Source organism: Atheta coriaria, unplaced genomic scaffold (genome assembly GCF_025399875.1).
Source record: "Atheta coriaria isolate IRGN ID8LTWV9N9 unplaced genomic scaffold, Caltech_Dcor_3.1 hic_scaffold_16_pilon, whole genome shotgun sequence".
NCBI lineage: Eukaryota > Metazoa > Arthropoda > Insecta > Coleoptera > Staphylinidae > Dalotia > Dalotia coriaria.
Genome location: NW_027045458.1, coordinates 860,533 through 884,847, shown reverse-complemented (window position 1 = coordinate 884,847; position 24,315 = coordinate 860,533). Strand labels below are relative to the sequence as shown.

The window sequence follows — 24,315 nt, the reverse complement described above, 5'->3', positions numbered from 1 at the left end:
GGATAATTCAGTGCTAACGGTATATCATACATAAAGAATTATTAATAACAATGGCGGGCGTATGGGTGATGGTTGGATCACGCTGTACGATGTGCGATAATACCCGGAATGGTCGGGGTGCGGCCGTCACGCCGTCAACGGTGTCGGTGGTCGGCGGTTTGCAGCCCGCCGGCACTTTGAAATCAAAGTTCTGCAGCAGCGCGCCGATGAAGATAAAGAGGTTGCCGCGGGCGAGCGTCTCACCGAGACAGCGTCGTTTTCCCATGCCGAAGGGGATGAACATGTCAAGCGCCTTCACCTTACCGTCGACGATAAACCGTTCCGGCCGGAAGGCGTACGGATCCTTCCACATACACTCGGCGCCCTCGAAGATGCCATGGAAGGTCGGGATTACCATTGTGTCCTAAACAAGTGCGTTAAATGTATTAAACGGCATGAATAGTCGACGCGTTTGATACAAAAAAAAAGAACGTTGTGTACCTTTGGGATGAAGTGACCGCATAGATGTGTGTCTTTGAGCGCTCGATGCGGCACGCCGAAGGTTCTCCTCATAAAGTGGCGCAATGTTTCCATAACAATGGCTTCGAGATACGGCATGCTATATAATATACAAAACGCGTTATTTTACTGTGTATGCATCACCAGCATATTAATATTGATACATATTAAAATGGCTATACATATTGCAAAACTGTTAGCTGGAAATAAAATTTATATTTACTTAGGGCGATCATTTAGCGACGGCACCCGGTCCCTCCCCACCACCATATCGATCTCCGTCTGCGCCTTCCGCTGCACGTCAGGATTCAACAGTAAGTACAGCATACAGAAGCTCATAGATTTCGTGGTCGTTTCCGAGCCGGCCATGAATAGGTCCAGACAGATGGCGAGCAGCTGATCGTCGGTGAAACTGGCGGGCTTCTCCGGCGCCGCCAACATCTCCAAATACACATCGATCAAATCTCGTGGACTTCCGGGCACGTGCGTCTTTTTGTGCTTTTCGATTTCCTGCGTAATGAACTTCCAAATTGGCACGTGCGTTTTCATATAGAGATTATATCCGGAATACTCGGGCGCGAAGTAGATGAGGAACGGGAAATAACTAAATATAGTGCCGATCATATCTATGTTCTTGAATAACTCCGTCAAGATATTCTGCAAATATTTCAAATTGGAATCCTCCGGATTGTACTTGGTGCCTGCCAACATCGTCCAGATTGTGTTCAGTATGTGAATACCGAACATTGTATCCATCGGCGCTGATATTTCTTTCTGGTTGCCGATGAGATGCTTTATGTGATTGACCATAACGTCGGCTTCCGCTTCGATCATCTCGCTCATATTGCGTTTGCCAAAACCGAACTCGCGTAAATGCCGCAATATGAAGCGGCGTTGTTCTACCCAGAACTGTTCGTCGGTGAGCAATATGCCATTCCGGCCGAATGTGCGCAGTTCATAAAACGGTCCCATCGGCCGTCCGTTCAGACTCTCCGTATTGAGAAATTCTTTGATTGCGAGCCCACCGTAACAGATAACGATCCGCTCTTGGCCGAACTTAAAGCCCAACACCGGGCCGTATTTCCGACTGAATATCGCCATGGCTTCCGCCAGTGAACCAGTCTTTTTTCGTAAACGCGATACGGACAACGCACTGCCGAGTATTGGAAGCCATTTTGGACCAGGCGGGTAGTTCCTCGGCTTCACGCAGTACAAATAATTGAAGAGTATTAAAAACGCGCTGAATAGAAGCGTAGCGGCCCACATAATACTTCTTTTGATGAGTTTCTTAACGTAGAGAATACTTGGACGTTTTCCAAATCAAAGTCTGAAGAGAGTGAAGATAAACTACAAAAGGGAAAGTGGAAATAACTTTAAACGACGACTTGTCCGAACGTGAAGATCCGCAAATGCAACGAGATGCAATTATTCGCATGCACGGGAATATTTCCGGTTGGAGACTAGCGCGATGCAAGAGAAAGTATTAACGTAATAAGTTATGCAATGTAAGTGCATTTACTCTAAGTGAACTATTCATGTACGTCTTGTTACAATGTATGCACCTAATCGATTGCGCGTTCAACCGAAACACGCGCATGTTTAATCGAAACAAAATCGTGTAAAAAGGTGAAAAAGAAGCAAAAAGTATTTAGTTTAAAAAGCACACCGCGGAAATTACTCCATTGCAAGTCAGAAAACAAAAAGTATTGATTTTGTGCATCCGGAAGTCGGAAGTTTCTTAGAATGACGACTATTACTTACATTTTGTTATAAAGTTTTCCGCTGTTTTGCGCTATTTTCAAACCTCACCACTGCACTGACCACTCTGGCGACTCTCACGGCTAATTCTGAACTTCTATCGCTACTTTCTCATATACTCTTGCTATGGACATTTCAACGATCCCACTTCTCCAATGGGTTATAAAAGTAATATGTCCGTAAGATGGATTTTATGACGGGGATTCGGCTTGAATCAGACGGATATTTTATATTAGAAATGATATTTTACGTTTTTACACTTCAATTCTTTTATATGCAAACGTCTTGCTTCCTTAAAATATTAGAATAAAATTTTGGTTTATTTATTGTTTAGTCCGGCCCTGCGTTTCACTTATCTACGATTACACATTTATTTGTTTATTATCCTTTTGCATAATTGTTCAAAAGTATTACGTTGATGAATTAAAATTTCTAAATTTATTTTCACTATTATTCACTTTTTTGCGTTATATAATTGTGTGAAAAGTGCAAAATATCGGAAAATATTACGGCTTGGTAATTTTATCGGCCAGCACATTGATTGTTGATTCGATAATGCCGCAGCCGAAAATTGAGGTAGAAAAGTTTAAGGCCAACATCAATAATTATTTTATTCGAAATAAGAGAACAAAAACATGTGCATTCACTGCCGCGTATAATAATCTATTCTAAAATTAATTAATATATTAATAGTTTAATTTAAAATTGCCGAAAACACAGTTCCATTGTTATTGCCATATTTACAGTTATCATTTTCATCGTTTCCACAAAATTCAAAATAATTGTATTCAGCTAAACAGGGTTCGATATTAAAAATTGGGCAATCATAATTTAAATTAAGTAACAAATATTTGCGTATATATCTCTAAATTAAAACGGAGCAGTTTGTAGCTCTTCTTGTATGCTCATCGAGCGTCCGACTTTGCCCGCCGACGTTGTAACATCCTTACATTTTTCCGCATGATACTGCTCGGAGTACTCCTTGAGGCGGTTGCCGAGGAACACAGCACGCTCACGCTTTTTGATCATGAAGTCCGTGGGCAGCAACCATCTGTTTTCGTGGCATTCCTCCGCTGTGGGTCGTTTGCTGAAAACGCATTAACACATTAGCAACGCACGAAAGGCTGCGCATTACCCAAGTTTCTTACTTTGCGTGTCGCTTGAACAATAACATCACGAAACGGACGCCTTCCTGCGATACTTCCTTATAGAGATGTTCGAATCGGTAGCGCACGAAAAGGATGTTCTGGCGCGATTCTTCGGGCGTTGCGCCACGGAACGGTAATGTACCAGACAACAAAACATAGATTAACACACCAACGCTCCAAATGTCTGTTTGTGGAAATGCTGGTTCTTCCGCTAACACTTCAGGAGCTAGAAAATAATAATTAACAAGATAAAATTACAAAATTGAATTTTGTTATGCAAATTTAAATTTACCAATGTAGTCATGACTGCCTACAATAGGAACATGGTTGCCAAGCTTGGTAACTCTGTGTGCACACCCGAAATCCACCAGTTTCACCTCCACCGATCGCACGCCGCACATGACGATGTTATCAGGTTGTAAATCTAAGTGACACAAACCACGCCAGTGCAAGTATTGTAAGCCATCCAGCACCTGTGATACAATGGTCGCCACAGTTTGTTCAGTGTATTCGTGTCGTGTTGCTAAATAGGTAAGTACATCAGCACCCTGCAGTTTTTCAAGTATAAACACGGATGATCGATCGGGTGACTTGTACGCTTCCAACATAATCGCAATTCTTTCGTGTCTCAACGACCTTAACGCCGCGAATTCCCCCTCGACGTGATCGTCGCCTTGAGCGTTCGTGTCGATTACTTTAGCGACAACAACGCGGTCATTCTTTTTATCTAATGCCTTCACTACAGCAGCGAATTGCCCGCGGTAGATCTCGGAAATAAAATTGTATTTTTCTTGTGGATCGGATTTAATCCAATCAGTTGGGTCAGTTTCGAATGTGTACACCAATGAGTTACGTCTATCCAACTGTGCTTCGGCACCAGCGTCGGTCATTTGTTGCAAGTGCGTCATGGCTCTGCTCAATTGAATCTTCGGCGCTCCAACCGGAAGGGTCATGATGACCGGTGAGGCGACACCATACTCGCTCCAGCCCATTGCATTCTTCGCCGCTAGTCTGAAAATGTAGTTCTTGCCCGCTTCCAATCCTTGGACCAAATAGAATTCGTGATCTACATTGTTTGCCTTCTCGACCCACTCCATATCATCGGCGAGTTTGTATTGTACGCTGTAACAAATGACTGGCGCATGGCCGTCGTGTTTGGGTTGCTTCCAAGTGAGCAATACTTGATCGTCCGACACTTGTGCACCTTCGGGCGAATCGGGAGCGTCGGATACTTCACCCAGAACTACTCGTGTGCGTGCGATTGTCTGGCCGATTTTATTACGCGCGACGATTTTGTACATTCCCAAATCGAACGAGAGCGCTGGGCAGAATTTCAAATGCGATCGGCCGTTAGCATCAAGTGTAATTTTAATACGGTGCGATTCAGCGAGAATAGCATCGTTTTTGAACCATTGTACAGTTGGTTCTGGGTCACCGACAGCCATGCAAATCAATTCCAGATCTTTACCCTCTTGCATTGCTAACATCTGCGGCTTTTCACGGAAGAATGGTAAACGTCCCTCAATCTTGCTTTCCAAGAATGCTTCAGCTTCAATGTAGGTGTCTAAACGTGTACCTATTTCGTGTCTGAGACGTCTAAGGGTGTAACTAGATTCACCGGTTCCGTAACGGTTGATTCTTGTCTTTCTTTCATCATCGATTTCTTCGTCCATGATGTCTGTGAAACGCCTACGTTCACGGATGACTGGTGTCTCCCAATCAAAACCGTTTTCGTTGGATACGATGTGGGCTACGCAAGGTCCACGGCTTCCGGCCACTTTCATGTACTCTCGTAGACGTACAGGGAAATCAACGTCACGCAGTTGTAATAAATATGTGTCAGGACCATTTTGGTAACTGTGAATTCAAAAGATTATTAACCCATCACCTTTATTTTAGGTTTAATGAAAACTTACTGGCTTTCTGATTTGAATACACCAATTTCATAATTAAGAGGTGACCGGCTGGGAACTGCATCTTCCCATGTTCTCTTCTTCGATTTCTCTGCTGGTGTTTCTGGTGGTGGTGTATACCTCTCACCAGGTGGATAAACCATCCTGGATGGATGAGTAAACGCTCCTTCCAGAGGTCTACGTCTGAACCACCTCTGACAGGATGCGTTGTCATACCATTCTCTATACAACAAGAAGTAATCGCGCAGGTATTTACTGCTGATCTTATATTCATCTTGCCAGACTTTGTCGGCTCTTTCCAACCATGGATGGCGTAATGCAGTGTGCACATCCATACGACCTTCAGCTTGGTAAACAAGCAACTTTGTAATGAAATCGCGTGCTTCCAAACTGAGATGACTCCACCAGGATTCATCAAATTGCCATTTTCCAGCTTGGATACGTTGTAGAGTTTCCATGTCGTGGATACCTCTGAATGGAGAGTGTCCAGATAATAATATGTAGGTAATAATACCAATACTCCACATATCATGGCCCAAACCGGTACCTTCACCGTTTGCGCATTCCGGACTTACGAATTCTGGCACACCATATTTCAGTGGATATAGTTTACCCATTTGGATTCTTCTGGAGAGACCAAAGTCTGCGATTTTGAGTTCGTCACTGTTGGGATGAGATAATAACAAATCACCAATCTGAAATTAAATCGTTATAAAAATGTGATCATTTTTAGCTAGATTCAACAAAATTACATTAAGACCCATGTGGCCAATGCCTCTCTCATGCATATATTGAATTCCTTGAAGGGTTTGTCGGATAAATCCAGCAATATCAGACTCGGTGTAGTAGTCTGTTTTCAACAAATAATCTTTGACCAATTCACCACCGGCGGCAAGTTCAATGATCAAGGTCAAACTGTCTTCATGTTCATAAGCATCATGCAATGAGATTAGTCTTCTGTGATGCAGTTGATTCATCATTTCCCATTCGTTGTACATCATTGGTCTAAAGTCACCTCTACCGTGCATGATCTTGGCAGCATAGTTTCTGCCATTTAACCTTTCTACCGCATGGTAGGTGATGCCTGATGTGCCTCTACCTAATTCATCACCAATATCGTATAATTCTGAATATGGCTTCTTGCGAAGTTTGATTGGATTGGGGTTTTGATATGTTCTAATGTTGTATTCCAAATCATTCTCTTCTACGTGAAGCATTGCACTGGCGGATATACTGCCTGCAACATTACGAGCACTGACCGAGTATAAACCTTCATCTTTAAAGATTGAATCGTTGATGATGAGAATTGCTGTGTCTGGTTCCATCCACTGAATCTGTTTGAATAGAAAAGTTTGCTTTAAATTTTGTGTTGTTTGGTAGCATGGGAATAGTATTACCTTAATTCTAGAAGAATTAGCTAGTGGTTTCCAATCCTTGTACCATTTGATTTCCGGATATGGCACTCCAGTAATACGCGCATCAAATCGTACTTTATTACGCACCATGACATATTCAATGTCAGGTCTACGAATAAAGCAGGGAGCTTCAGCAATCTCCAAACGTACTCGTTGCCTGGCTTCGCCATGTTCATTGATTGCAACAGCTTCGTAAAAACCAACATCTCGATCTAACATTCTAGAACAATTCAATAATGAATACATGGATACAATACTTAAATTATTCGTAAATTACTTATTGATGAACAATGTTGCTTGTCCATTTCTTGTGTAACTCATATCATATCTCCCACCAGACTCAACCAAGATGTCATTAAAGTAATAAGTCATCTTTGGTTTGGGATAACCATAAACAAACCAGAACAGACTGCAGCTTTGATCTTTTACGCCATATTGAGCGTCATATTCTTGTCGCAAGAATCTTGGTGCCTGTGCCATATTATCATGAGGTGGACGATCGATGTCAAAGTCCTTCGGGAAGTACGGTGATGTTTCCGGGCGGAAATCGATACCCGGAGGCAAGTACGGCATGAACTTGGGCGGATCCGGTTCTAATTTCTCTCTGTGCGTCAGTGCATACGGTGATGGGTCACTGATTCCATATTTGTTCTCAACGCGTACTCGGAATTTGTAGTCGCGGAATGGTTCCAGATTACGGACATCGCAACAACAACTCCTGATACCTGAACGTACAGTAAACCAATCACCATTAGGCAACTCCAACATTTCGAGTTGGTAGGTAACTGGGGCCCGTGGACCTGTTGGAATTGAAGGTTTCCAAGATACGGTGCAATGACGGTCAGTCATGCGGGAAATAATTGGTGGGTCAGATAGAGGCATTGGTGCCCCGGTCTTCTTATATTTATCGTAATCGGTGTATTGATCTGTGAGGCGTTTTGGACGATCTTCCAATCCTTCATCGAATCGAAGTTGCGCTTCGCAACTGTCTGATCCATGGTCATTGTAAATTTTGCAGACATATGTACCCAAATCATCTTGATCTACACCCGCAATTGTAAGACGCAGAAGACCATTGGGGTCAGTTTGCATTCTAACTCTATCAGTGGGATACAAACGATGGTCATTTCTATACCATTCTACTTTTGGTTCCGGAATACCAGCAACACATGCAGTGAATTTTGCTGTCATACCCTTATACAGTTCGGTATCACCAATCTTCTTGACGAAGTTAGCGGGTTCAACCTTCTTTTGCACTTTGCTGCAGATCAGAATTTAAGTTTAGAATTTTATTTGCTTTTGGAAACTAGTATACTTACATTTCTTTGACAATGTCAAGTTTGCCCATGCAAGTAGCTGATCCTTCCTTGTTGGAAGCAGTGGCAGTGTATACACCAACATCTTCAGGTTGAGAATCCATAACATACAAACAGCAAGCATCACCATCACGTTTGATCCTATATTTTCGCTATCTCGCAATTCGACGCCATCTTTGGTCCATTTAACATCTGGTTGTGGTACACCGGATACCCTCGCTGGGAATTTAGCATCTCTGCCAGGTACTTGTTGAATATCTCCAAACTTTTGAGTGAATGAAGGTGCTTGGAAGACTTTATGAACAGAGGCTTTAGCTTGGCAGCTTTCAGAACCCAATGGGTTGATAATAGTAACACTGTATTGACCAGCATCAGATGGTAGAGCTTTGTCTACAGTCAAACCAACTTTACGACCATCGCAAGTTAATAAAATCCTTTCGGATGGCTTAAGAGGAACTCCATCTTTAGACCATTCAACAGTCGGAATGGGATTTCCAGTAAACGGTGCTTCAAGGACAAGTGGTTGACCTTCATCAGTGATAACATCACGCAAACTGTGTAAGAATTGTGGACGTTCTTCAGGACGATCATTTCTGCTTGCTGGGTTAACTGTCAATTCAGCTTGACATTTTGCCTCACCAGCATCATTGGAAGCAACAACATGGTAGACCATTGCATCACGGACCGAATCGCATGCTTCAATATGCAAGACACTTACACCATCAGGTAAATCGGTGACTTTGATGTGTTTAGCGTCCGAAATTACTTCGGCGCCATTGCGCAACCATGCTACTTGTGGTTGAGGATTACCAGTAACTTTAACTTCAAATTTAGCAGGGAATCCTTCAACAACAGTTAGTGGTTGAATCTTAGTGATGAATTCAGGTTTAGTTGGTCGTTTCTCAAGTTCTACTTTTGCATCCGCAGAAATCTCTCCCATTTTGTTCGATACAGTCAGTGTGTATTTACCAGCATTTTCTGGTTTTACGTTATCAACAATCAATGCAACTGTTCCATCTGGATGGTGTTCCATTCTTATGTTAGAAGAAGCTCTGATTGGCAGGCCATCTTTCATCCATTTGATTTCTGGTGGTGGATTTGCACTCACTTTAGCTACCAACTTCAATGGTTCACCGATCATTACTTTAGTATCTTTGATGCATTTCGTAAACATGGGACGTTGTGGTTTAGCATTAACTACAACCGCGCAGAGACCTGCTGTTTCACCATTCGCATTCTTGACTACTAATTTATAAGCACCGCTGTCTTCTGGTGTACATTGTTCAATATTTAATTTGACAGTACCATCAGGTAATAATTCAGTTTTGATTCTTGAATTGTTAGGATCAATTGGTTCTCCATCTTTGTACCAGGCCACAGTAGGTTTAGGGCTTCCACAGATTTTGGCTTTGAGGGCTAGAGGTTCACCTTCGTTGACTTCTTGAGACTTTTCTAATCTTTTGCCGAAAGTTGGTGGGGTTTGAAGCATGGAAACACGGGCGCTTGTTTCAACATCACCAACAACATTAGTAGCAGTGACTTTGTACTGTAATTAATTTTAATTTTTAACACGGATATTGATTAAGAATTATGAACTTACAATTCCAGCATCTTTTTCTTGATAATCAGTAATAATTAAACTACTGGTGAGTTGTCTATCTGATGTAGTAGCAAAAATCAACCCAGGAGCTTCAGTAATTTCCTTATCATTGACATACCATTTAATGTCTGGTCTTGGAAGGCCATCAGCACGCACCATGAGAGTAATCTCACCACCGTGCGCGACTTGACCGTCAGTTAAACCAGTGATAAACTGTGGTTTCTCAGCTATAAAATAAAATAAAAACATCCAATTAATATAAAGTTTTAGTAAACAAATGAAAAGCATCTGTATTAAAGCCTGATAACGCATTAAAACAAACAACCGGAAGCATTAAGTTTGCCGAAATCATTGCAAACAACTTACTCGACGGTTCCGGATCTTCTATAATAATTATAAACAAAGACACATTAACAACAATCACATAACTATATAAATAATTAACAGTCATATAATTACAACGTGGACGTAATACTCACTGATGGTTTTGATTCTTCCTTCGGAGCTGCTTTCACCGTACTCGTTCTTAGCGTAGACTTTATAATAGCCTTCATCTGATAATTGAACCTTGTTGAACTTCAACGTGTACTTTTCATTTGCAACATCAGCGATGATTTCAATATCGCCTGCGGCTTCAATTACATTTTCACTCTTTGTCCTAGAAGTATGCAAAAATTAGTTTTATTTGTTAGTTTTGAGTTGTTTTAAATTTACCATGTGACAATCGGTGGTGGATTAGCTTGAATAATAGCAACCAGTTCAGTTGCATCACCTGGAACTACTTTAACATAATCAGGACCTTCGATTTCCGGGCTGAGGACAACAGTAAGCACTGCGCTGGAACTAGCAGTACCCCATTTGTTCTTCACCTTCAACTCATAATCACCACCGTTGACTCTTTCAGAACGTGGGATTGTAAGCGAGAATGAACACTCCTTAAGACCATCTTGAATGTCAGTATGATGAGTTTCCAAGACCATTTTATGTTCATCGATCAATTCCTGAGATAATTTCTGTCCCTGGAACATCCATGTGACTTCCGGAATGGGATCACCAACAACAATAGCTTTGAGTGTGGCAGATTTCTTCTTGATGACGGTTGTATCAACAAGACCTTGGCCATCGCGAATTTTAGGTCTCCTCAATTCAGCCTCGGCTGTAAACGTGACAGCATGTTATATTTACACTTTAACATTCTTGTTTGTCAGTCATAACTTACGGATAATTTCGAGTTTGCCACTCTGCTTAACATCACCCACGCAGTTGGCAATCGTCACTTCGATTGCGCCAGCGTCGACAGGTTTCAGTTTAGTCATCTCCAACTTGTGCTCGTTACCATCATCAGAGATTTTGTATCTTGCATTACCGCCTATTTTCAATACTTCACCGTTGAGTGACCAGGTTGCAGTAGGTGGTGGATTACCAGATGTTTTTACACTGAACTTTGTTGTCAGGGATTCAAATTGTTTGCGATCCTTCATGTCATGTTCAACAATTTGTGGCATTGCTATAGAATAATATAAATTACATCTGTGCACTAAACAAGACGGCGGCTTTCATTAGATAAAATCAAAGTCCGCCATTTTTAAATAGAAACAGAGAAAAGAAGTGTTTGTACAAGTGTGCTTGTGAAAATTAGTAACAAATAACATCAGTTATATAATTACCATCTTCAAATAAACCTTGCTGGGGCTCATCAACAGGTGACTGTACTGTATAATTCGATTCGACGTCAATATCTACTTTCTCAACTATAATAGGTGATGGAGGTTCAATATCCGTTTCACCTAAGTTACTCAATCACAAACAAACAACAGAAAACAATCAATACAAACAAAATGAAAAATGAATATTGATTTCAAGATGTCGTCGTTATTACATATTTTAATACCTTGAGATTCATCGCTAGAGTGCAGGATAGCTTCCTGTTCCTGATCACACTCAATTACGGTCATTGTTAATTTTACGGGTTCTTGATCCACTTCCTCGGCATCGGTGTGGGTCACTTCTGTTAGTTTTTGAAACAACAACAATTTGGACGTTCACAATCATAACACTATACAGCGTTTGAGCTGCGTTGATTTACACAAAGATAACAAACAAAATTGCATTCCTGCATTCCATTAACATGAACTAATCTAGCTAATATTTGAACTTGTGTAGTTTGTATTTTGTGTTTGGTAGGTTTCAATTTTTGGGTACTTACTGTGTACTGTAACATTGCTCTTGCTGGAAACCGTGCCCAAGGAATTGGTAACTTGAACTTCATATTCTCCTTGTTCTTCGTACTTGATCAGATTTACAGTTAGATTGTAACTTTCCAGCCTTTGTTGATCCCTGGTAATTTTAATTCTTGCATCGGCATTTACTTCACGACCATTCTTCAACCATTTTACAGTCGCATCAGGAACTGATTCTACTTCAACTTCTAGATGAAGGGCAGCGCCTTCTTCAACAGTTGTGTCCTTGAGTTGTTTACGAATACGTGGTTTGCAGTTGACCGTCAGTTTGGCGGAAGTGCTGACATCGCCAAGTTCATTAATAACTTTGCAAGTATATTTTCCCTGCAACTCACTGGTCACCTCTTTGATAACCAGTTTAAGTCCATCATTACTTTGACTCTGAGCAAATTCATTACGTGTTTCTAAAATTTCTACTTCGTCCAAGAACCATTTTACTTGTGGTTTGGGGAAAGAATCAACTTTAACATCAAGCGTGACATTCTTGTCATGTTCAGTCACTGTCTTATCCTCTAAACCGACAGTGATCGTGGGTTTACGTTTGACGTCAACACGCACTTCATCCTCGATAGATCCGTGAATATTTTTAGCCTTGCATTTGTAGTTGGCTGAATCTGTAACAACAGTGCCGCTAATTCGCAGTGTGTAAGTGCCCCCATCGCTTTCGGTTGTGTAATGACTATCGGCAGTGATTTCCACGCCATCTTTAAACCATGTAACTTCCGCTGCTGGTTCAGATTCCAATTTGATACTCAACTCGCAATTAATGTTTTGATGAACTTCTTTACTCTCACCAAGTTTCTTCAAAATCTTTGGCTTGGTGTAAATATCAAGATTCCACAGTTGTGTAACTTGGGCCATTTCATTATTAGCCACAACAGAGTATGATCCAGAGTCGCTCAAAGTAGTCTTCTTGATGACCACTGAATGTTTGTTACTTTCTTTGATAACGGTCATTTGCTCGGAGTTTTTAATAACTTTGCCGTTCTTATAGAACTGTACGGTTGGTTCAGGTATACCTGTGACATCAACGCTCATCTTCAATTCTTGATCAGTGGATGCGGTAGTGTCCTGCATCTTGGACAGAGTAGGCGGGGCTTTTACGGTCAAATGCATCTCTCTGATGTCTTGACCCAGTTCATTCTCAGCTGTAATCTCGTACTTGCCAGCATCTGAACCCTCAACGTTCTTGATGACCACAGTCATACTTTCTTCATCTTCGTATAGGAACTTGTACTTACTACCTGCTTCAACAGGTTGACCCTCATGAGTCCAGGTGACTTTAGGTTTCGGGAAACCTTTCACCTGCAACTCCATCATGCAAGATCCTCCTACAGCAGTAATAGGATCACGTTTTTCAATAATAAGTTGAGGTTTCTCAGGCTCTCTATACAACTCATGCACAGTTCCCTGAACTGTCAATTCAGCACTGCAACTGATATGACCTGTGGTGGTCTGGGCAACACAAGTGTACAACCCAGCATCTTCAGGCTTCACATGTTGGAAGATCAAAGCAAGTGAATCTTCATCATCACCCATTAGAACCTTAAAACGTTCGTCAACATCAATAGAAGCACCATCTTTCTTCCAGATGAAAGTTGGTTTCTCGCCCTTTGGTAGTAAACCTTCAGAATCAGCAAATTCGTCAAACAAATGCTTCGATTCAGTGACAGTAACGCTTGCTTCAGTTGAATCTTCTCCATGTTCGTTCTTCGCCACACATTTATAAACACCAGCGTCATCAGGTTTAACATCTGGGATTACCAGCTCGTAGAAGTCAGTATCAGAATGGTCACGATTGACACTAATGCGTTCGGATTCTTTAATTTCCTTGCCGTCCTTGTAACTAACACAAACATAATTAACGCATAAATTAGGTCAATTGAACTACGCGTTGTAAATATTTAACTTACAAAGTTAATTTCGGGTGCGGGTCTCCTTTAACTTTGCACATGAAACGCATGTAGGTGTCCTCCAATAATTCAGTATCTTTGAATTTGATTATGAACGCTGGTTTCTGGAGTTCTAATTGTTCTTCCTCCGTAACTATAGTAGTTAAATTGTAATATCATTAAATTGTCCAAATAATAAAAATTATTGTTTTACTAACGTTTATGCACAAGCAAATGTGTAGTACAAGTTGATTTGCCTTTCGCATTACAAGCAACAGCCGTAAACGAGCCAGAATCTGCATCTACGCAGTCTTCGATTTGCAAGCGCCAAATTCTATGCTCATTAAGCGAAGTTATCTTAGTTCTGCGAGCTAAGCTGCCTTCTAAGTTTTGTTATCCTTGAGCCAAGTTAAGCTATCAGGCGTATCTTCAAGATGTATCTCGAATGATACAGTTTCATGCGCTTTAGAAGCATAAAAAGCATAAAAATAAATCAAGCAAACACAGCATTGGCATTACATAAGCACACTCGTAATACTTACGTCGAACGTGAACACCACCAATGGTCTTGGTAAACTTGGGAGATTCGTCAGGGGGCGCCATTCCTAAATCGTCCCTGCTCTTGCTCTTGACTACTTCCTCAAAGGTCTTACCGTCGAATTTCGTTTTCTGAGTGACTGTTTGGAACGAATCTAAATAATGAAACAATCATTTATACATTGCTATTAATCGTAAGGTTTATTAAGTTTAAAGGTTTCGAAATGAAGAGGTTGGTGATTTTTAATGATTTCAACGTGTTTTGTTAAATTTTGTTTTGCCTTACCACTGTCAGTTTGTTCGCTCGATTGTTTTCGTTTCGAATATTTTTCGAATCTAGCCAACCTGTCCTCCTCCTCTTGACCCGCAACGCTTGTAGATCTTGAATATCCGGTGCTATCAGTAGAAGTCGTTCGTTTGTAGGATACCTCGTCCGTTTTAGATTTGATCTTAGAAATGTAAGCTTCTGGATCCATATCTTCGCTGAGTTCCCTGGCATAGCTGGTCTTAGTGGTTTCTCTACTGTTGGATCTTTTATAACCACTTTCGCTCCTTGCACGAATTTTAGCTAAATAAGCGTCGTCATCATCATCAACAGATGTTTTTGTTGAAAGAGATCTTCTGTAGCTTGAAGCTTCTTCAGTTGAGGAACTTTCAATACCCCTGGATTTGATTTTACTAATGTACACATCAGGATCTTCTTCATCAATTGACATGCGAAGCAATCTTTCTCTACGAGCTTTCGAGACGTCTTCATCGTCAATAACAGAAGTGCGAACGGAACGTTTTTCGCGGATACTACGTCTGCTGCTGTAGCTACTACCAAGGTCATCATCCTCGGTCCTCGAAGAACTCCTACGATAACTGCTTAAACCGCTCATGGATTCACCAACTCCCTCGGAATCCAAAGATCTTGAAGAATACCTGGACTCATATTTCCTAGTGGAAGAACCCTCGCTGGAGTGGCTACTTGTGGTGCGTCGGCTATACGAGGACATCTCCCCGTTGCTACTCTCTGCAGAATGTACAATGCGACTACTACAGAAATTGTCTATTTTGTGGAGGAAAAACTTTCAGAAAGCAGCAGAGGTGCAGCAGAAATCAAGCGGCTGTAGGTGTGCGTTAGTAAGCATTGTGTGCGATTGTAAATGAAGTGAACGTGATGAAGTAGTAGAGAAAGTAATTTGATTACTTTTTAGTACGTACCGTTAATACCGTAGTCAGTGATGTGTTTCTTGGGGTCTTTTTCAACTTCAAGGTCAACTTCAACGTTTACTCTAAAACTGTCACCGTAATCAGGGATGCTACTTCTTGAACCATCCCTAGCGAGGAAACTGCTTGATGCGGTATGTTCTATTCCAGGTACAGCAATATGGCTGCCTTTTAATTTAGGATTGTCTAGTTTATGACCTCTAAATTTGATTAGTTCAGAAGATGTTTTACCGACTGACTCGCTAGTGTCGCTCTTTTTTATAGGATTTGGATTTTCTTTTACTTCACTGGGTATTGGTGTAACAAGAGGTTTTTCTGCAGCTGCAGGTGGTGTGAAAGCTGGTGTACGACTTTCTGTCTTAGATAATTCGGCAACTTTAGTTTCCTCTTTAGCCTGTACTGTTTTAAGTTCCTTGATAACTTCTTGTTGAGCAAAAGTGACTTTTGATTGGGCTGTACTCACTTCTTTTTGAGCAACCTTAACTTCTTCAGAAACTTGAGTTACCTTTACTTCCTGTTGACTTGTTACTTGTTTGGCGCTTGTAACAGTTGTAGATTTTACTTCTTGTTTTGATATTTGTTGGACTTCTTGTTTTTTAGCCTCAACTACCACTTTTTGTTGTACTTCCTCTTTTTTAGCGTCAACTACCACTTTTTGTTGGACTTCTTTAGTTTCAATAGGTTTTTCGATTGTTTTGGGTAATTGATATGGTGATTTGATAGGTTCGGGAGGTGATGGTGGTTGTGATATGATCTGAATATCTTCTACACCCTCTTCTGCTTCACTAGCAAACTCTCTGATCTCTTCCAACCAAAAAGGCTTCACGTTTTCTCTATGTCCAGTGAGTTTCAAAGCGTTTCCAGCAGTTTTATCGATCAGATCAAACGTAAAAGGATCGTCTGGATAGTCCTTGACTTCCACTTGCGGTAGCTAAAAGTCCATCGGTCAACAAAACCTTCTCACAATGGAGTATAAGTGATACCACTTACTTTGATGATATCTTTGAGTTGAAACACGGATCGATCGTCGGATATCCGCCTAACTTTTGATATTAAAATACGCGCTTTGAACAAAAACAGGTAGCGCTCTTTGGTGATATCTCCGAAACAAACTGAGAACCAATCGTGGGCCAACAGGCGTCCCAACTTGTGGATACTGCCACGGTATCCTTCTATGCTATTGGTGAATTTATCGTCTTGTGCACGATGTGGGACGCTTAGCATCAACTCAAGGGCTTTTTGTAAATCAGTGTTGTCTTCGCCAAGACAAGCACTGTACCTTACCAATTCCTGTCGATTTCAACAACAAATCAACAACTAACGCTAGGAACACACCTACAGGGATTGCAATAAATACGATCACGCAAAAACAACATAACAAACATGGTGGGCGTTTAGCGTTTCGTTCGAAATTTGAACGAAATGGGTCAGCACTTGGTATTTGTGCAGCCGCTGGCTAAGAATAAATAGCTACGGGCCGTATTTTTACATTCGACGCCGAAACGTTATAAAATCTATCATAATATAACGATGAACACATGAAGCAAAAGCGGGCGGCGGCAACAGTAATAAAGTCATCTCATGCGTTTGAACAACACTCACCTTTAACAGTAATTGGTAGTCGTTTATCCTTTGTATTGGTAACTTTAAGTGCTCGGAAATGGATTTATCGTCGGCTAAACGGGTGGATAGTTCCTACGATTAAAATAAAACCTCTCAATTTATTTTATGGCACGAGACCAGTGGCCAAAATTCGACCAATATTTAAATCGACAACTAAATTTAGACCGCGCAAGGAATTCGACTCTTTCGCCGATAAGTTTTGATTATTTTCATTTCTTAATCAAGAGCGGATGTTGTCGGCGAATTTACAAAGTGCATGTTTGTGAGTGACGGTAATTAGATAAGTCGTAATCTGGTTTTAAGTTACACTCGATTCAATATAGTCATCTGGGTGTTGTTTGCCAAAAACTGGTCCATTGCCAAAATATGCGCGGCGCGGATGTTGGAGACCGTTTGCCGCAAATTCCTTACGCAGCGTTATCCAAATAACGTTCACTTGAGATCGTTTGAATTGTTGTGATTACCTTGGAATCGGTTCGATTAATTAACGCGCGCGCGCGTGTGCGTGTAGTGGTGGAGGAGTAAAAGTCGTAATTCGCAATTGACACGTGTTGGCGGCGGTCGGACTTAGGATATACGCGGGACTAGCGGTCGTATTGAAACTGAACTCGCGGCGAAAACCCGGCGTCGCGACGTCCGTGCTCTATACATAGCCAGTAGCAGGAGTAGGCTAGTATCGTAGCGTAACGTAGAGAGTTTGAAAAGAAAAAAATTATTCTCAGAGTTAATGTAGTGTTTCCTCGTCGCGCCGGAAAGATCGCAAGCAGCCAAAAATCGAAGGAGCAAAACAAAATAACGCCACTTATTTCGAATTTGAAATTAATTGCTTGGTTTAACTAAAAATACACACTGAAAAATTCTTGCGTTTATAGCGCCAATATGCGTAATAAACGTATGACTAATACGCTTTTCGCCATTATTACGAATAGTTTGATTCATACGAATGGTGCACGCATCGCCTCCGCGCACAAAATTCGCTAAATAAATATGCGTTCTAATTTCGGCGCGCGGCTATTTTTGGTACGGCGTGCGGCGGGATTGCGTCGCGGCGTCGTTCATTACGAACGATTGCGTCAGTTCCTCCTCGCCAGTTTATGATCCGTAATATGTTCGTACCGAACAGATTTATTCCTTGAACGCGCCACCTGTACGTAGCGGGATTCTTACCTCGAAATAATCGCGCGCGATCACGCAGGAATCGAGGAATGCTTGCGCCAATGGTTCCTCCTTGCAATAGTTGACGTGTTTGTCAAAGTCACGTTCGAGACGCAGGAAGGCCTTGCCGAGGAGCTGTGGCTCGTTGGCGTAATACTTGACGCCTTCCATCAGAACACTGAAAGCTCCATTTCGGAATTAGGTTGTGTAAACAGACTTCCAGATGTTTAACTCACGTGCGATGAAATTCCGCGATTTCTTTGAGGTTGCCGAATATCAATTCAAAGTTGTCTTTGATTATCTTTGGTTTACGTGCTTCTTTATCGGATCCTATCAAGTATTTCTGGACGACAAAGTCTAAGTCACGCACGAATTCTTGTTCCGTTTCCACTAGTTCCTTAACAACAGCTCTGAAATTATATTTAAAAATTTAGAAATTTTATTTGTAAATTTAGAATATTTTCACTAACTGTCTTCGGAATGCTGCATCTCCTGGTAGACCTGTTCCAGGCTGAGGTTCATCAGCAGTTTGTAACACTTGGCATGGTACCCAACCTTGTTTCTTGTCGCCATGTACCATTTTTACCAACCATCTACCAAAAAATAAATAATTATCATAGTTTAAGGAAAAATTTTGAATAAATTTTAAAATTTTACCTTGCATTCAAAGGATTCCTACTTGGGGAATACCTCGAACTGCTTTTAGACTTTTTGGGCTTGACTGAAAGTTTATGTTTGGCAGCAGAGCTGTCTAAAAGTCCTTCTCCCCCAACATCTAACGAAGGGTCAATTTTACGTCTCCTTGAAAGTAAAATAACGAAATAAAACAAGTTTTTCGAACTTTGTTTGCATTTACTTTGCGCCTGGAACTGTTGGATCTTCTGTATCAAGTAACTCCACTAAATCTCCTTCATTCAATGTTAATTCTTCGGGTGTCATGGCTTTATAGGCCTGCCAGGCCACCAGCATTTCGCCGGCATTCTAAAATAGCAAATAATTAATATACTCCCACAAAATATTTAAAATTATAGCTGAAAATATAAAATAATTGTTTAAGTTATTTTCTTTTAACATTTATTCTTTATTTTTATAATAATTTTATTTATATTTGAATATATGTGTAAAACGTACAACAGTAAAAGCTCTATTGTATATTAGTCAGCAAAAATGGAAGATTACTTTCGAGTGAAAGTGTTTTTTGCTCAGTTTGCAATGTGTGTGGCGTTGCCATTAATAAGCTCTGAATGCAGACAGTTGCAGTGCTCTCGATTAATGAAAATATTGACAAATGCGTTGTCTATTAATAAACAGAGAAAAGCTTACAGCTACCAGCGGAAAAATGCATAAGCTTTGCCAGCACTTGCGTTTTACGACATTGAATTTTGTTTACAATACGTTCAAGATAATTCCAATTCAACCTACTGGATGCCTCAGGATGAAAAACATCTTCCGTCCGTCCTCCGATAATTAATTTCGTTTTTGTGTGTGTATGCTTTTTCCGGGCTAAGTATTGGCAAAACGTTGATGTACGTTTGATAAATTTTATAGCAAAAATATATTTTATTTCAATATTTATTATTTTGGTCTGTTTTTAAAATGAGTACTCGTATTCGTTCGGAATGTGTTTTGTGGATTTGTGGTTATTCATTCAACAATCAATGAATTATCTAAAAAAAATTTAAAAGACACATTATTAACATTTTACATTTTAATACAGTTTAACAGGTAATTTATTAATACACTTAAGTAAAACAATTAATTAAACTTATTTACATGTGTTTCTCTTGCATGCTAGGAATTTTTCGAGCGTTAAAGATTAAAAAAAACATTGGATCCGCTAAGATGAAGATACGTAGCCAGATTTCACATTTCACATACATATTTGGCACCGACTCCCGAAACCTTGAGAACGCACCACGATTATTTACTAAATATTTGCGCGTGTTGTGTGTTCCGAGTGAACGCAGGTACACAAATACATTTTTTCGGAAAAAATCGTTTAAATCTTTGTGTTGATTGAATATTTTGAGTGAAAACGGCAACATATTAACACCACAACACTCCATTACCTCGTCATGTTGTGTTGGTGCAACTTTGAGGGCTTTGGCGCCGCTGGTTTTACGGGACATTGTGCGCGCCGACGCCTATCGTTCGTAATTTGTTGACGCGGATGCGAAGACGGCCATTCGTTTCGCCAGGAGCCGAACGAGTGGACGAGACAATGCAATTGATCTATATAAAGAGTGGGTCAAATAAATATCATTCGATTGGGTTATTGCCAGGTGTTATAACGTATAATGATATTTTTGAAGTCGCGATGCACCGATGCGCACCATTGGGAAATCGCATTTAGATTTGCATCGCATCAAACATTTATGTACATTGGAAGAAAAAAATAGACGAATAATAAAAAACACACACATTTGTTTGGTGATTTGTTCGACGTCAACGGTAAAAAAAGGAAGAATTAAAAACGTTCAGTGTGAGCTTTCAGTTACACTTACGAACCTTGATATTTTTAAAACAACTTTTTTACACGCACAACGTAAGCTTTTGTAGTTTCGAATTCGGTGCAACCGATTGAGCCAAGGCGGGTTTACTAAATTTAATATAAGAAACCGAGATGTTTTTCGCTTGAGACTCTGTGCAAGCACCGTCGTTGCCGTCGAGTTCTGGCCGCCGACTAAACTTCTATCTATAATTACAAGCGTATGTTGCTGTGTGTTGTATTGAGGCAGTCGTGGTCATATTAGCGCCGTAGTCAAAACTCACGCATTGCAATAAAGCATCATCGTTTAGTTTTCGCAAACACAAATTACTTCTAGTAAATACGACTTTCATGAATGGTCCAAGCAAAATATCATTCAAGGAGCACCATTCAAACAACCATGACAACACAACAAGACAAGTTTTGACACAAGCTGACAGTTGTGATACGTGATATCATGTGTCAATCATTGATGTTCAATGAAACGGTATTTCGATGAAAAAACACCTTGACTTTCATTTTATTCTATATTTTTTATACCGTTATTGATCTTAATTGCCTCCGGCTTTACGGAAGAGGATGTCCCGATGCGCTGGTACGCTCCAAGAAAAAATCTAAAAATAAACAGTATTTCCTATGGACGCAGACATCCCGGGCACTTGCGGCAGAAGCGAACGGCTCCAGCTGAAGCCACCGCCTCCACCTTCGACATCTCGGATTTTGATAGATACAAACGTGAAAAACTAATGTTGGAGAAGCTGAATATGATTCAATCTTTACTCAAACAGAGAGACGTCAGTAAAGATCTACATCAAGCTGATTCCAATCCTGCTGTTTTACTAGATCATGTTTTAAAAGAGGTTTCCGCATTAAAAACTGGTGCCAAATCGGGATCAACGAATTCATGTATTAATACAAAATCAATGAAAATTAATCAGATTTTAATAAAATTATAATTTTTATAGCGGATTGTAACATCGAGGGCCAATGGTTATCTGAATCTGCAGGAGGGTTATTTACACTTAATAAAATGGTTGGTATGAGTGGACAGGAACGCCAGGAAATGCCATTAGAACGCAAGCGGTCCCACGACCACGTGCATAATGGTTTTATGAGCTTTAAAGATTGGAACACTACGCTTACATATCCATACGCGAATAATTCTCAGTATATTATCATCAACGGATGGAATAATCGCGATCAAATACTAGCTACTTTCATGGGTGAGTTAAATTTTCGCCTCTGGGGTTTATCTCACGCTAAAATTTTAGGTGAGTGCCGAGTTTGTCGAAAAAGGGAGCTTTTGCAAGGTAATTGGTTGATTGTAAGTCATTCAAGAGATTGTGAAAGCTTAGGAACCACCGCAAAGTTAATCAGTGATGTTTTCCGACGTGATAATATCGACAAATTGCGTAAACAACACTTGAGTGAATTAAACACAAAGAAAAACAATGGTAAGAAAGGAATTAGTTTTCCTAAAACTACAAATGCACCAGCGTCAGCGTCAGAGCCTGTAGCCACAGAGGAACATACTACAAAAAAGACTAAATCAGCAAAGCCAACATCGCTACATATTAAACTACATTAATTTATTGTAAAGCATTTAATTATATATAATATTCTACAAGTGTTTCAAACGTAATGAGGTGTTAATGTCTTGGCCATGACTTTGATCTGTTTTACTTCAACAGTTTCCACGTTCCCAGGTTTGTACAAATCTATAAAATCCTGAAATATCCTTGATTTTCTACCAGACGCGTATTTGTGCTTCCATCTAGTGTGTACTAGTAAACTAAAGAGTCCTACTACTACCACACACTATTTTATCTTAACTAGGTACAACTTTCAAACGTGTTGAAATATTCCACTGAATTACTCAACGTCGTGCAAACCGTGTGGCAAACAAACAATTTAAAACATTTGTCCTCTAACAAGTCACTACATTCAATATATTTATGTATAATTACCGCGACAGGTAAAATTTATGCGCGAAATGTACGCATTTGTTCACTTCGGAACATATTTTCCACACAGGGTCTTACCGATAACAAAAACAATAGTATTTAAACATGTTTACGCTGTGCGCAGGTAATGAGCATGCAAATGAATCAATTATGAAGTACATTGTATGCGCATCGTCGGCAACGGTGTATGCGGTGAAACGTATGCTAACAATTTAATAAACGATTTCGGCTTTATTTAGGTAATGATAAGATTACAGCGGAGAACACAAGTAGAAAACAAGGCCGGCAATAATCGTGCAGGATTAGCACAACCAGGAGCAGCGACAAACAGCGCCGTCGCGGTGGTCACGGACGATTTCGTGATCTAACAATAAAAGTGATAATTTTACGAAATATTGTGCGACAACATCGCCGCCGGCTGGTACAAAATGTACGCGTCGAAGTAAACACCGGTAAATACTCTGGTCGCTATCGCCGCTGCTTTTTTTATTGTTATTGTAGAGTGAATTCGGACATTGTGCGAGTTATTCTTATTCTTTTGTGGCGCATAACAGATCACCTACAAGTTCAGGTGGGTCAAATATAAAAATATATTCTTTACAATATTTTTTGTGTTACTGCTCATAAAAGTCTGCTTTAGTTGGATTATTTTAACCGTTGAAGCAAACATTTATTTAATACGGAAAATAATATGATAGTTGAGAGTAAATTCTCTGTATAAAACAATTATAAAAATTGTAAACAAAAAATATTGTTTTGAAAAGTTGTGTGTATACAAAAGGTGTTTTAAATTATGAATATCTTTTGAGTTTGCGCATGACGACCATGAATATATTTTCTTTTTTTTTTACAAAAAATGTTTCCTTTTGTTGATTGTTGTGGCTATTTTGACTTGTGAGTTGTTTTTCTTGGCCCGGCAGTTGTGCGTATTCGTCGCGGTAGCAATGGAGACGGGGGGCTGCCGCGCCGAAGTCGCGGCGCCAACCCCACCATTGCGCGTCGCGGCGCGCACCTCATCCACTGGCAACGAGGGCGCCGTTACACCTGTGGCGGCAAGACGATTTAAAACCACCCACACGTGCGGCAGTCTGTTCGCGAATTGCGGCTGCTCGCGCTTCCAAAGAAACCATGCCGACGACAAGAAGAGATCCTCCAGTCCGTCAGTTAACTACAGTCGCTATCGTTCGCATGAGAAGCGCCTCTCCAATCCGGAAGTGAGTCTTGTGGAACCCGCCGAGGAGGTTACCCCCAGTCAATTGCTCTTGCCATTGATACGGCCAAAGTACAAACGATCGCAGACACAATCGGAATCATCGGAAGACATCGCCAGGAAGTTTTTGCAAGATTTTGGTATTTTGGGACCAATGGGTAACGGCGTCACCTTACACCGGAAGGTGTCTTTAGACGCTGCACACAAACGCGTCGTTCCTGATACACCAGCAAAGGACCAACTCACACAAACCATACCATCAGATTATGAGTATTTGAAAAACATTGTGCCAAAGTTAGAGAAAGATTTGAGAGATTTAGAAATCAAAAATGGCACCCTCAATTCC

The 24,315-nt window shown here is 40.6% G+C and overlaps 3 protein-coding genes across 3 annotated transcripts; 1 reads left to right on the top strand and 2 right to left on the bottom strand.

Annotated features, from left to right (window-relative positions):
- Nucleotides 1–13: 13 nt before the first annotated feature.
- On the bottom strand, nt 14–1,796 carry LOC135802324 (probable cytochrome P450 303a1). Its single transcript, XM_065315889.1, has 3 exons — nt 722–1,796; nt 481–598; nt 14–403 (listed from the first exon to the last, which is right to left on the bottom strand). Exons 1-3 carry the CDS (start codon nt 1,762–1,764, stop codon nt 14–16), a joined length of 1,551 nt encoding a protein of 516 aa, XP_065171961.1. The 5' UTR covers nt 1,765–1,796.
- Nucleotides 1,797–2,841: 1,045 nt separating this feature from the next.
- Nucleotides 2,842–21,026, bottom strand: LOC135802234 (obscurin-like). Its single transcript, XM_065315788.1, is given in 30 exon segments — nt 2,842–3,343; nt 3,405–3,630; nt 3,697–5,261; nt 5,321–6,012; nt 6,070–6,651; nt 6,715–6,952; nt 7,010–7,993; nt 8,052–8,202; nt 8,205–9,594; nt 9,649–9,875; nt 10,015–10,032; nt 10,128–10,306; nt 10,363–10,804; nt 10,868–11,155; nt 11,316–11,435; nt 11,540–11,656; nt 11,855–13,734; nt 13,802–13,934; nt 14,323–14,472; nt 14,604–15,332; nt 15,524–16,460; nt 16,520–16,819; nt 17,132–17,224; nt 18,320–18,485; nt 18,544–18,717; nt 18,778–18,900; nt 18,965–19,108; nt 19,164–19,288; nt 20,377–20,539; nt 20,816–21,026. Coding segments are annotated over 29 exon segments (12,450 nt in total). The 5' UTR covers nt 20,437–20,539; nt 20,816–21,026; the 3' UTR covers nt 2,842–3,126.
- A 136-nt stretch (nt 21,027–21,162) lies between these two features.
- Nucleotides 21,163–22,437, top strand: LOC135802238 (uncharacterized). Its single transcript, XM_065315791.1, has 3 exons — nt 21,163–21,701; nt 21,761–22,018; nt 22,067–22,437. Exons 1-3 carry the CDS (start codon nt 21,383–21,385, stop codon nt 22,381–22,383), a joined length of 894 nt encoding a protein of 297 aa, XP_065171863.1. The 5' UTR covers nt 21,163–21,382; the 3' UTR covers nt 22,384–22,437.
- The last annotated feature ends 1,878 nt before the right edge of the window (nt 22,438–24,315 follow it).